The sequence below is a fragment of the Daphnia magna genome, linkage group LG2 (genome assembly GCF_020631705.1).
Source record: "Daphnia magna isolate NIES linkage group LG2, ASM2063170v1.1, whole genome shotgun sequence".
Classification (NCBI taxonomy): domain Eukaryota; kingdom Metazoa; phylum Arthropoda; class Branchiopoda; order Diplostraca; family Daphniidae; genus Daphnia; species Daphnia magna.
Window position 1 is genome coordinate 16,795,984 of NC_059183.1, and position 12,674 is coordinate 16,808,657.

General features: G+C 36.6%; 2 protein-coding genes and 2 long non-coding RNA genes across 15 annotated transcripts; 1 reads left to right on the forward strand and 3 right to left on the reverse strand.

Annotated features, from left to right (window-relative positions):
• Positions 1-3,475: 3,475 nt before the first annotated feature.
• On the reverse strand, positions 3,476-6,527 carry LOC116917701. Of its 7 annotated transcripts, none has more exons than XR_004391242.2 (10): positions 6,331-6,523; positions 5,947-6,031; positions 5,617-5,664; positions 5,298-5,371; positions 5,124-5,165; positions 4,859-4,950; positions 4,538-4,688; positions 4,307-4,368; positions 4,042-4,138; positions 3,476-3,893 (listed from the first exon to the last, which is right to left on the reverse strand). It is a non-coding gene; the product is annotated as an uncharacterized LOC116917701 (long non-coding RNA). The 7 variants fall into 7 exon arrangements; XR_004391239.2 differs by having other exon boundaries at positions 3,974-4,138; XR_004391243.2 differs by having other exon boundaries at positions 3,476-3,619; positions 3,831-3,893; positions 4,042-4,688; positions 6,331-6,525.
• A 1,072-nt stretch (positions 6,528-7,599) lies between these two features.
• On the reverse strand, positions 7,600-9,815 carry LOC116917702. Of its 6 annotated transcripts, none has more exons than XM_032923286.2 (10): positions 9,686-9,815; positions 9,518-9,623; positions 9,288-9,421; positions 9,032-9,205; positions 8,855-8,969; positions 8,619-8,793; positions 8,441-8,564; positions 8,251-8,377; positions 8,039-8,184; positions 7,600-7,964 (listed from the first exon to the last, which is right to left on the reverse strand). In XM_032923286.2, the coding sequence occupies exons 3-10, from the start codon at positions 9,411-9,413 to the stop codon at positions 7,848-7,850; spliced, it is 1,104 nt and encodes a 367-aa protein (XP_032779177.1). In that variant the 5' UTR covers positions 9,414-9,421; positions 9,518-9,623; positions 9,686-9,815; the 3' UTR covers positions 7,600-7,847. The 6 variants fall into 6 exon arrangements, with proteins under 6 accessions (XP_032779177.1, XP_032779175.1, XP_032779176.1 ...); XM_032923284.2 differs by having other exon boundaries at positions 9,493-9,623; XM_032923285.2 differs by having other exon boundaries at positions 9,493-9,623; positions 9,777-9,795.
• Positions 9,816-9,867: 52 nt separating this feature from the next.
• LOC123470005 lies at positions 9,868-11,147 on the forward strand. Its single transcript, XR_006643360.1, has 2 exons — positions 9,868-10,072; positions 10,429-11,147. It is a non-coding gene; the product is annotated as an uncharacterized LOC123470005 (long non-coding RNA).
• LOC116917703 (cell wall protein DAN4) lies at positions 10,975-12,440 on the reverse strand. The gene is given in 4 exon segments (XM_032923289.2): positions 10,975-11,519; positions 11,613-11,905; positions 11,907-12,222; positions 12,286-12,440. Coding segments are annotated over 3 exon segments (903 nt in total). The 5' UTR covers positions 12,210-12,222; positions 12,286-12,440; the 3' UTR covers positions 10,975-11,212.
• Positions 12,441-12,674: the final 234 nt, after the last annotated feature.

Below are 12,674 nucleotides of genomic sequence, written 5' to 3' on the forward strand. Positions count from 1 at the left end.
TGTATTTTAGGCCAAATTTGAAATTTGGTCAAAAATGAAAAAGTGGGAAGGGTATAGCCTTACCACTTTTGTCAAAATCGGCCAAAAATGACATCTCTTGAAATTCTCCAAAAATCAGACGGCATAATCAAAATTGAACGCTGATTTCGATTTAGTCATTGGTTTTCTCTTTAGACTAGCCGTTTAAAAAATTAACGAAAACAGTTCTGTTAGCGCACCAACTTCATTTATGGTTTTTAACATGTAAATGAAAAACTATAAGACGAAAAGAAAAATAAACCTGATTTCCGTGATTTTCATTCAATTCTGAATCTAAATCATGTATTTTAGGCCAAATTTGAAATTTGGTCAAAAATGAAAAAGTGGGAAGGGTATAGCCTTACCACTTTTGTCAAAATCGGCCAAAAATGACATCTCTTGAAATTCTCCAAAAATCAGACGGCATAATCAAAATTGAACGCTGATTTCGATTTAGTCATTGGTTTTCTCTTTAGACTAGCCGTTTAAAAAATTAACGAAAACAGTTCTGTTAGCGCACCAACTTCATTTATGGTTTTTAACATGTAAATGAAAAACTATAAGACGAAAAGAAAAATAAACCTGATTTCCGTGATTTTCATTCAATTCTGAATCTAAATCATGCATTTTAAGTCAAATTTGAAATTTGGCCAAAAATGAAAAAGTGGGAAGGGTATAGCCTTACCACTTTTGTCAAAATCGGCCAAAAATGACATCTCTTGAAATTCTCCAAAAATCAGACGGCATAATCAAAATTGAACGCTGATTTCGATTTAGTCATTGGTTTTCTCTTTAGACTAGCCGTTTAAAAAATTAACGAAAACAGTTCTGTTAGCGCACCAACTTCATTTATGGTTTTTAACATGTAAATGAAAAACTATAAGACGAAAAGAAAAATAAACCTGATTTCCGTGATTTTCATTCAATTCTGAATCTAAATCATGCATTTTAAGTCAAATTTGAAATTTGGCCAAAAATGAAAAAGTGGGAAGGGTATAGCCTTTCCACTTTTGTCAAAATCGGCCAAAAATGACATCTCTTGAAATTCTCCAAAAATCAGACGGCATAATCAAAATTGAACGCTGATTTCGATTTAGTCATTGGTTTTCTCTTTAGACTAGCCGTTTAAAAAATTAACGAAAACAGTTCTGTTAGCGCACCAACTTCATTTATGGTTTTTAACATGTAAATGAAAAACTATAAGACAAAAGAAAAATAAACCTGATTTCCGTGATTTTCATTCAATTCTGAATCTAAATCATGTATTTTAGGCCAAATTTGAAATTTGGTCAAAAATGAAAAAGTGGGAAGGGTATAGCCTTACCACTTTTGTCAAAATCGGCCAAAAATGACATCTCTTGAAATTCTCCAAAAATCAGACGGCATAATCAAAATTGAACGCTGATTTCGATTTAGTCATTGGTTTTCTCTTTAGACTAGCCGTTTAAAAAATTAACGAAAACAGTTCTGTTAGCGCACCAACTTCATTTATGGTTTTTAACATGTAAATGAAAAACTATAAGACGAAAAGAAAAATAAACCTGATTTCCGTGATTTTCATTCAATTCTGAATCTAAATCATGTATTTTAGGCCAAATTTGAAATTTGGTCAAAAATGAAAAAAGTGGGAAGGGTATAGCCTTACCACTTTTGTCAAAATCGGCCAAAAATGACATCTCTTGAAATTCTCCAAAAATCAGACGGCATAATCAAAATTGAACGCTGATTTCGATTTAGTCATTGGTTTTCTCTTTAGACTAGCCGTTTAAAAAATTAACGAAAACAGTTCTGTTAGCGCACCAACTTCATTTATGGTTTTTAACATGTAAATGAAAAACTATAAGACGAAAAGAAAAATAAACCTGATTTCCGTGATTTTCATTCAATTCTGAATCTAAATCATGTATTTTAGGCCAAATTTGAAATTTGGTCAAAAATGAAAAAGTGGGAAGGGTATAGCCTTACCACTTTTGTCAAAATCGGCCAAAAATGACATCTCTTGAAATTCTCCAAAAATCAGACGGCATAATCAAAATTGAACGCTGATTTCGATTTAGTCATTGGTTTTCTCTTTAGACTAGCCGTTTAAAAAATTAACGAAAACAGTTCTGTTAGCGCACCAACTTCATTTATGGTTTTTAACATGTAAATGAAAAACTATAAGACGAAAAGAAAAATAAACCTGATTTCCGTGATTTTCATCCAATCCAATCCAACTACAACACAAGAATCAACAACTAAAAACAAATAACATTAAATCATCATGAAACAAATTGTATCGTAATTCGTAAAGTACCGTGTCAAAAATACAGAAATACGCACAGATTTTTCTAATTACTTGTCGTTTAACAATTTATTATGGTCGCCCTTAATTTTTAAGCCTGAACTTTTGCGTATTATTGTACAAAATTTTGATTTAGTTTTCGAGGAAACCTCACCTATTATTACTAAATTTGAACATTTGTTCCGAATAAAATATTAGTATCCCCGTAAGTTATTCATTTTTGGAAAATGACGCAGTTCTAGTAGTCTTAGCGAAACCCCCTTTGAACTCGAATACTTGAAAACTATAAGCCCATAGGGGGAAAAACTTTATTTATGTGATTCTCGTTCAATTTTGATTCGAAATCATGCATTTTTAAAGAAATCTAAAATTAGCCAAAAATGAAAAAGTGAGAAGGGTTATAGCCTTCCGATTTTTGTCAAAATCTGCAAAAAAACAACCTTTTGGAATTAAAAGTCACACGGCATAATCCAAATTGAACGCTGATTTCGATTGAGTTATTGGTTTTCTCGTTAAACGAGCCGTTTTATGACATAAGCATTCCAACTTTTTTTAAAAATATATTTAGTTTTAAAACTCTAAAGCTATTTGCAAAATAAACTTGATTTTCGTGATTGTCTTTTAATTTTAAATCGAAATCGTGTATTTCAAACAAAATTTGAAATTTGGCAAAAAATGAAAACTACTACTTGTTTGACTAAATTAGCTGTGGTGAAAGATACACGGATGCAATTTAAAATTTAAAAACAATTAGTTATTTCAATTCAAAATGGTTACGTTTAAAACAACATGATTCATTTTATTTTAAAATTGTACTAACAAGATGACTAAGATTACACCCGATACCAACGTTCAATTTTAATTATAATGGTAGATAATGAGTTTCAATTACCAGTCGATGTGACAATGCATACTGCAACAAAAATCCGTGCTTGTTAAGTAAAGCAGTTACATTCAATTGTAAACTGATTGAAGGGCTGCTGTATGAGTTGGTTGCGCATGGACAAAATTCAACCGATGTTACACAGTAAGCCAAAGGCTAACGACCTGCAGTGAACTGCAATTAACATTCGCGTAGGTGTAACGTTAGGTACTAAATAGATAGCTATTTCATCGTTATACCAACCGCAATATTAAACAAAATGTTAAAAATACTCGACACAATTGAGACAATAACGATACAGGAATTTGTATTTGTTCGTGCAAATGAAAATGAATATATTGAGTCACCTTATGCAATATTCTAAACATTCCTAACCTGGCAATAAATATTTCCAAATCTGCCATTGCAGAATTTACAGAAGAGTTGGATTCTACCTGCAAGTACAAAAATTATAAAAGAAAATAATTTCCATAACATGTAATGTAAACCGTTGTACGCCAAAGTTTAATTTGAAGTTAGAAAGAATTCAAAGTTCATTCAGATAGGCAACATCCTATTGCACTCTCTTCTGCCACAATCGACTAGAAAAGTCGACGAGGAAACGAAGAGTGCCAGTACGTTTCAAAAGACGGATTAAATACTTACAAAGAAATCGCATAATTTTTCAGGGTGCAACACAAATTCACAGCTTTTGGTTCCCACTAAACTCTAAAAACATAGGTTAAAAAATATATATATCTTTTAAAATGACACATTATCAATCACTTAAAAATTCTATATCAGCATACTTGTTGAAAAATGTGGAGATAAAACTGTAGAACTGCAGAGAAGGAAAATGTCATGATAAGATTCTTACCACGCCGTTCATCAATCCCAAAAATACTACGCAGCACCCGCGGGAAAAAAAGCTCCATCCAGACCACATACTGGTAAGAGATACGAATAACTCACGCCTGTATTTTTTACGAAGAAAAATGTTAAAAAAAACATTTCGACTGCAAATTTCGTTTTCAGACAACAGTATCAGACCTGTTGAGCTTGTACTACCATCATCCATCAATACGGATACAATAGTTTCATCATTAATAGCTGGAATAACACAATACAGAAATATTACTCACACGCTGGTCGTTAACAGCTAATCAAACAATATAACCCACGATTCGCCGCGACTCTGCTATACCTGCACAGAATAAAGTTATAGCGCACGACGAAACAACTCACAATTGTACGGTAAAATAAAGAAGTCAGTATCCTTTTGGCTACGGCCTTAATCACAGAAAATCGCCATTAAACGTGTCATCACCTAACAAACCCACGAAAGAGACAGAAAGAAAAAAATGTTAACTAACCTATAGGCATTAACCAATCCCGAACATAGCTAGTCCATGTACAGACGAAAAAGCTATAACCAAGTCGCCGGCAAATCAGGTGACAGCATCAGTGGCAAACGATTAGTAACCTTACGGCAGTGAAATTCACGACTCATCACTACTGCTAGACCTGCATAAGTGCACAGAACAAAAGTTAAAGCGCACGACGAAACAACTGAACTGTACGATAAAAATAGATGTCAGTATCCTTTTGGCATCGGCCTTAATCACAGAAAATCGCCACTATAAGTGTCATCATCTAACTTAACACATAGAAAATATGCGAAACCATTTACCAACCCGAATTACACCAACCGCGGTCGGACACCACCGATATATCCACAGAAGAACCAAGACCAAGTTCTGCGTTAATTCAGGTAATAGTAGCGCCCCTATTTAAATTCATAAACAAAAGTACCATAAGCAAATAATCTGACAGATAAAATTTTATTTACGGACAACGATATCAGGCCTGTTGAGCTTGTATACTACCATCATCCATCAATACGGATACAAAATTTTCATCACTAAAGTTTAGAACAAAACGACAAATTTTGCTACTTACACTACATTGTTCAGTGATGATCGGTCCGTACCTTCCGAGCGCCTATTTAAAAGGACAAATTAAAAAAACTCAGTACAGTATAGTGTTAAAATACTATACTAGACCAACACTACTGACTAGACACTGCAACAATCAGATACATGTTTTACCCTAGCTAAATATAAATGTTATTACCTGGCATGAAAGAGCAATTTCCTGCTAACACCACAACCCTCCATATTTGACGCAAAAACCGGGCACCATCGAAACTGCATAGAAAAATGAAAAATTTGCTGAATTTGGCCATATCAAGCAGAAAATAATAAAGCTTAATGATCAGCTACGCTCTCGGACATTCTTTTCACAATCATTCGGAAAAACATTTTAACGGATGGGAGGAATCATCAAGACTCAACTCTCCAGCAGCGTCAGAATGCAACATACAATGATTCGAACTCGGCCTTTTAATTCATCATTACAACATTTCAATTATATTTTCTGTTGATGCACTCACCTCATGCCTAACAAGCAATGGCTCACCACCAAATCACAAGAAACTGAGCTGTCAATAGAAAAAAGGAACTGATAATACACAAGATTGACCAATTTTCTATTTGAAAACTAGAAGTAAGAATCAGATAAGATCAAAGATTATGTCATCAAAGTATGGTTTCACATCAACTTGAACACCAAGTCACTAAACTCTAAATTGTTCTCAAGCTCTGCAGCGAGAACTAACTTGGAGAATTAGACGCTCAATACAATTGTTGGCGACACCAATTCAATTTGCTTCACAGTTCTAATCATTTTACTAGGTTCTACTACAATAATTATGATAACTTACCATCTTTAAACATCACCACATACCATGAAAGATCAAGGTTTCCATCTTCATCTTTTGATCTTAGGGTTCGTTACAGCAACTGGCCCTGCAAATAAAAACCACAGAAAACAAATGAAATGTGAACTAAAATTTTTATAATGCAGCATTTTAATCCTATGATTTAATCGTCTAGTACGAAATTTCAGCAAGTTGCACGGAAACATCATCACTGCCTTAATACGGCAAACATAATCTCGAACTTAAAAACTTAAGAAACCCCATGTTTCCTTCTACATGGAAAGCATGGGTACAAGGAATTTACCGTCGTACAAAACCACAAATCACTCTGCTTAACCGATTGAAGCATGATAATTGCTTTAAATGATATAAAAAACTTAAACAAACCTGTGCTAGCCAGATGAATTTAGATACAGATCAGGACCTCTCCAAATCTATTCGCTATACTAAACGTTGCGCAGCGAAAGAATTCGTAGCCTACATGACTGAATCTACATTTTAAAATGATTCAACAGTCTAGTTTTTGGAACAGTTGTCGACTTTCAGTTGTTCAGTTTTCAGATTCACCAAAGACTTCCGTCGAATGCTGAGTTGCAACATTAGCTTTTCTCGGTCCCGGTCAGCCATGATCCGTCCACCCCGACCCGCTTCGGAAAATGACTGATCGGGTCGGTCTTTTTCGGGGTGGTCGGGTCGGTTGGGGGGTTGGGATTCAACCCAGATGATCCAGTATTCCAGTGCCATCTTGTAAAATGGTGGTTTTAAATATGACCAATTAAAAATGATTATTGATTGGCTTATTGAAAATCCAATTTCATATTGATAGTCGAGAAGTTTGACCGATTTTGTCAACACTGGCTATCGACTGTTTTGATCGGGTTGGACTGTAAGTGTGTAACCAAGCTTGATCGATCAGACAACCCGACCATACCCCCCGACGGGGAACGGGTAAAAACCCACCCTGAAACAAAAAATAACCCCGGTCAGCAAAAACTTTACCTTTAAAGTTTTAGTCATTTGTTTTACAAAAATATCAAAGAAAAATTCTTCAAAAAAATTTTTACTTTTAGAAAAAATATTATAGTCGAAATAGCCGCTAATTTAGTTACTCAAATCGATCGAAACTTTAGCAAACACATTACTATCGACCAAACATAGGACGACTTTCTTTTCGATCGGTTATTTAACTAATTTTTAATCGGATTGAATTGGGGTGATAAAATGCCCGTCACCCAATTGCCCTGTCCAAGAAACCCGAAATATCTCTCCCCGATCGGCTAAAAAGCTCCCCGATTGGCGCGGGTTCGATCAGTTGGTTTTCGTGTCCGTAAAATATTGATAAAATTTTCATAGAGAAAATAACAATGAACTTTACATGCTGATATGTGTATACCGCGTGGGTAATCAAAGACGTACTACCTTCATATGGTTTCTAGGTTTCCTACATCAGTCCCGTCTAAATAGATAACAAACGATGCGACGACTCGTAATGTGTACTGTCAATAAATCTTTTGCTATTCCTGAAGTCAATCACGTCATTTACGTAGTCCCAGAAAAATGATCAATTTAATGCTGGATCGAAGTGCATGTAGAATCCACTCATATTCATTGCCAACTTTTGATCAATTCAATTGCAACTAACCAACAATACAAGGCTACACGCTGGTTAGTGTATTCTTCAATATGAAAACTTTTCGTCCTCTTACACTGCATAAACTCAAAACGTTCATTTTCCATGATTCGAGAGGGCAACCTTTAAAAGAAAATTTGAACCGGTTGGAACGGACAAGGAAAGAACACACAAAATATAAGCTGCAAGAGAAAGACCGACGTCAGCACAGATCTATTGAAAACACAGTCTATACTTGGACGCAAAGCTTAATTGGCAAATTTTGTTTCATACGTCAGTGTAAAGTGTTTAACCTCGGGCGAGGCAAGTCCCAATGAGAATCTGAGCCCCCATGAACGCTTCGAGCAATTGCTTTGATGGAGGCTGCCATTTCTTCCGGATTAACAGGAGTCTAAGGAGGATAGAAACGTAGTTTGAGTACCAAAACGACATCTTGACACACACACGTATGATTAAACGAGTTACTCTATCATCTTCAACATCTATGTCTTGTGTACGATAATTTGACACGGCAGGTACTCGCATAGGAAGGGATTTGGGCAAGGCACTATCATCGTCCGACCTTAGAGGATGGCGACCAGGTATTTGCATTCCTTCAGCGTAACTCGATTCTGATCACGTACAGAATATCGAAATGTAACCAGAGGTTGAGCAACTGAATATGTTTATCGACTTACCTTCACTATCAGGATCGGACGTGTCATCAAAAGGATTTCTATTATCCAAATAATCAGGGTCAAATTCAAAAATATCGTCTTCAGGATTTGTCGAAAAGCCGCGCTGAAAAGGCGGGGGAGGAATTTCCTAGAAAACGCATATCCCACTATTTCGTTTTTTTAACCAGAATGAACTACTTAGACCTCTTACTTTGGTGGGAGACGTGAAATTAAATGACCCAGTCTTAGTGGGAGTTGTGGGAGGAGTGACTTCGCTCCTGAGGCTCAATGACTGCATTTTCTTACCAACAGGGGTTTCTTTTTGAGCAATTAGCCTATAAATAAAACAACTATATTCACATTTTGATTAAATAAAGATTGAATATTACAGTAAAAGCGTATTTCTATCCTGTCTAGCTCGAGCCTCTAGGGCCGATAAAGATGCTTGCTGTTGCTCGGTGTATCTCAGGATGTTTTCTTCCACTTTCTCTTCTTCCTTTTTCAGAAATCCAGACATCATCTGCTGAATAGTGACAACATCCTGATCTGCTTGGGATCCTTTATCTGTTAAAAATTATAACAATTTTTATTTAAGCCATTTTCTTAAGAAAAGATCCTATTTAACCTGGGAAGTTTCTTGGAGAAGATGGCCCTGAGTTTCCAAGCCAAGGAAGAACAACTTTGTAGACTGCAGAAAATCTTTCGCTTTGCTGCAGCTTTAAGATGTGGTTGGGATCAACCTAAGCAGATTGTTACAGTGTTCAGGATTACCATAGGGCAAATGTATGTATGTGGCACATACCCCAAGGACTGGGTTTAGCAGAAAAGGTAGTCGAGAAGAATCAGGGACTGCATGGGTATCTGTTTTGCAGCAGATACAATGAAAAATATTCCAGTTTCCAACATGGCGTGATTGTACCAAAAATGTGTGCTCAATCACAACCCCAGCAGCATCAGTTATCACCTCTTTGGGAGCCTGAGATAATATATTGTTGTTGATAATCAACTATGACAATGGACCAACTGAAATGTAAATAGGACTTGTTAATTTAAAATACCTGTTGGAAAAACTCATCTTGTGATTCTTCAAATTGAAGGTCATCTGTGTGGAAAATTGGGGAATTTGCAAGTTCACCCTTGATGTGAATTTTTACATTGAGACATCCACACACAGCTCTCACCATTTTATAATCTGGTAAAAGTAGCATTGAAAATTAGCACTCAGAAATGCCTTGGAATAAATTTTGCTTAAGCAGTGAAGACCTAATCTCCGTCAGAAAAGTTTCACCTCAACAACAACTCTTCTCTGCAATCTTTCTTCAGCACATGGAAATCAGCGGTCTTTTTTATTGGTCAAAACCCATCGTTTCATCTACCAATCTCCACCCCTTACACTGCCCCGAAAAAAAAAGTACAATTTCGGATAAAAACCTCAAAAACAAATATTTCGACTCACAATAATGAGTACAGTACACTTGATGGCACTGAATTGTGTTCTAATTTAACTGAGATTAATTATCTATCCCCAAACTGATACAGAGACTTACATTGCGTGTGTGGCCAAAAAGTCACCCGATACAGTCTCTTATTTTCTTTTTCCACACTGCAGTTGACTGTCTGTTTAAAAGAGGGCAGGACTGAGCTCAAAAGACAAGACAAGAACTCGAAACAAAAACAAAACAAAAACTTTCACGTTTACTTCTTTTTAAAATTTGAAATTCAAAACCAATCGATTAAAGCAAACGTATTTAAAGAACACATTCTGAATTTATGTGATTCTATAGTATCTTTTTTCAGAATTGGTTCTCGAGCGCGCATCTCACTTCATCTGATACATAGTTAGGTAATCTTTAAACTCCCGGTTGTTCTAAAGTACATTAATATATAATCTGTAAGAGTCATAAAAGCAGATGTACCTCGGTAATATCTTGTGGTTCGCGTAATTCGTAAATCAAGAAATTTCTGAAAAGTGGTAAAATACGTAATGTTAAATGCAACTACTAGGCCTTTAAGAAATTCCGTTTTTTTTAACAAACGCCACAGTATGCGTGTGAGTAAAACAAGTTTTAAAAAACTGTGAAATGTTTTCCCCCCATACGCTGGATGGCGTCTCAGTTTGTTTTGTTTTGTTTGTTTTTTTCAAATATTTTGCTTTTATTCCATGCTATTGCTCATCCTTTTTCATCTCTGAATTTGCAGGAATCACGACGCAATTATTTTGGCAAGGGCACTTGTACCAAAAACTCTTCCGCGTGATGGCTTGATCTGCAAAAGTGTATCAGCATTCCACACATGTTGAGTAAATAGACGTACAGAAAGACCAACGATTATAGGCCGAGTGGGGGACAGAGCTTTTGGATATTAAGACTAGAAATAATGTAGGATGATCCTCGTTCTCCAATATTTGCCATCTTTCACCACTCCAACCGTTTCGGTTTGCAAACACAGGCAACACAGTATCACTGATGATGATGGCAGGTTCTATATAGCTATATGGTGTTCTTTTAACCCACGAGTGCGCATGTTTACATATATGCTTACGTACAATGGAGTGGCGTCTTATCTCGCCTTACATTTACGCAGTTGTTCCGCCCATCAAAAAGCTCGCTTAATTTTCATGGTTGGTTCACAATTGATTCCAATGCAAACGTTTCTGTATTTAATTATTGCCTATACAATTAACTGCCATTAGATACTATTAATAAAGAATAATCTAAAGCATCCTCCATTTCAACTCGCAACGTGTAGTTTTGTTCTTGTTTATTAATTTGCTGATCCATTGAAAATTAATACAAAGAAGTTTTCACAAATTTCAAATGCTTTTTTAAATGCTTATGTTGATAGTTCTCGTTTCAGTGCTCTGGTTTGTTTCTTACTTGCCAGACTGAAAACGAAAGAAAATAATTTTCCTTCCGTTGAATAAATGCAATTGATTTCCAAGTTTTCAAACCTCTATGCTGAGAAAATGTCAATGCCAGGTAATTTAGAGGCAATGAGGCAGATTCATTGCCACTACATTGGAAGGTACGCAGCCACCATAACTGAGAGTGACGCGATCGGAGGGCTTGTTAAATGGAAACTTTGAAGTGACTGTTTGAGTAACGATGATGGTTGTTGGCTCCAATCTAACGATTGTAATTGGGTTAATGCCCAGGGCTCGCTCTGCAAAATGCGGCATTAAACCGGTGATGTAATACTCTTGATATTCTTCCGCTCGGGAGGCTTCCACTGTCACATCCAGTTGAATGGACTCACGCAGTGACATATCAGGATTAGCTGTGATTTCAACCCTTTTGACGAGAAGTCAAGAAAAATACTGTTAGTTGGATCAGAACATAAGTAGTCTAATCGTGTCATTTTGCGTAAATGTTTTGATGACTTACTGTCTAACGGCTGATGGGTGGATTTTTCCAACCATAACGTGAGATCGTCTGCGACGTCCATTTGCAGTGACGCTAGCTGATGCGGTGGCGGAAACTTTGATATTGGCTGGACGCTTGTTAAAGAGCCCACCTAATCCAGATCCAGCGGTCAATTTGTTAACGGTGATATTCGTCGAAACAGATGGCATGAATTGATTCTTGACGATTTCAAAAGGAGGTGCTGTTGTTGAGGATGCTGTAGTAGCAGTCGTTCCGGACGTTGTAGTGGCGGGCGTTACGGTAACGGGTGTAGGGAGTAGTTGTGGTCGTCGTCGTAGAAGTTGTTGTGGTTGGTGGAGTCGTTTCGGGGCACGCAGACGTTCCAGGCTGAACACTCAAACAAGTCTGGCGGACGTACGTGGTGTATAAGTGGACAACAGTTGTGGTGGTCTTCATCGTTTTGCTAATGCCGTAAAAACGCAACGAGCCAACCATGGCCTGGCTGGTTGAATCGCTATTGCTTGAGATGGATGATTCAATTTCGCTCGATGATTCAACAGCCGGGCAGAGGAAGCAGGAAGCAACCACGAACCATAGAACTGACATCAGTTTTAACATCTTGATTACAATTCTGTGGATGCAAAAGTATAATTATAACCGTGGTATAGTTACTGACAAAGAAATCTATTTTTACCTTGATTCTTCTGATGAAGTGTACCGGATAAGGAAAGTGTCCTTACTGAGGTGAAATGCCTACCGATTTGGCTTTTATACTCGGAACTCCACAGTGTGCGCTTCTAGATCCATCTTGTCCGCTTTTGTTTGAATCTCCTCCCTCTTTCTTTTCATTCTTCTTTGCGTTGCTAAATGTTTTAATACCAAAAGTCTCTGATGAATTCTTTATGACGGATCACGGTACCTCTATTCTTTTCTAAATTCTGGTAGATGCAAACTCTAGTATTGTTCCTTTGAAATGCCTTTTGATTTTTTTATGACCAAAGGACAGTGACCTCAGCAAAGTTAGTCGCTCGTGTGTGGTACCTGGCGACTGGATTCGTAGCGTAGGTGAAGTTAGATGTGGTT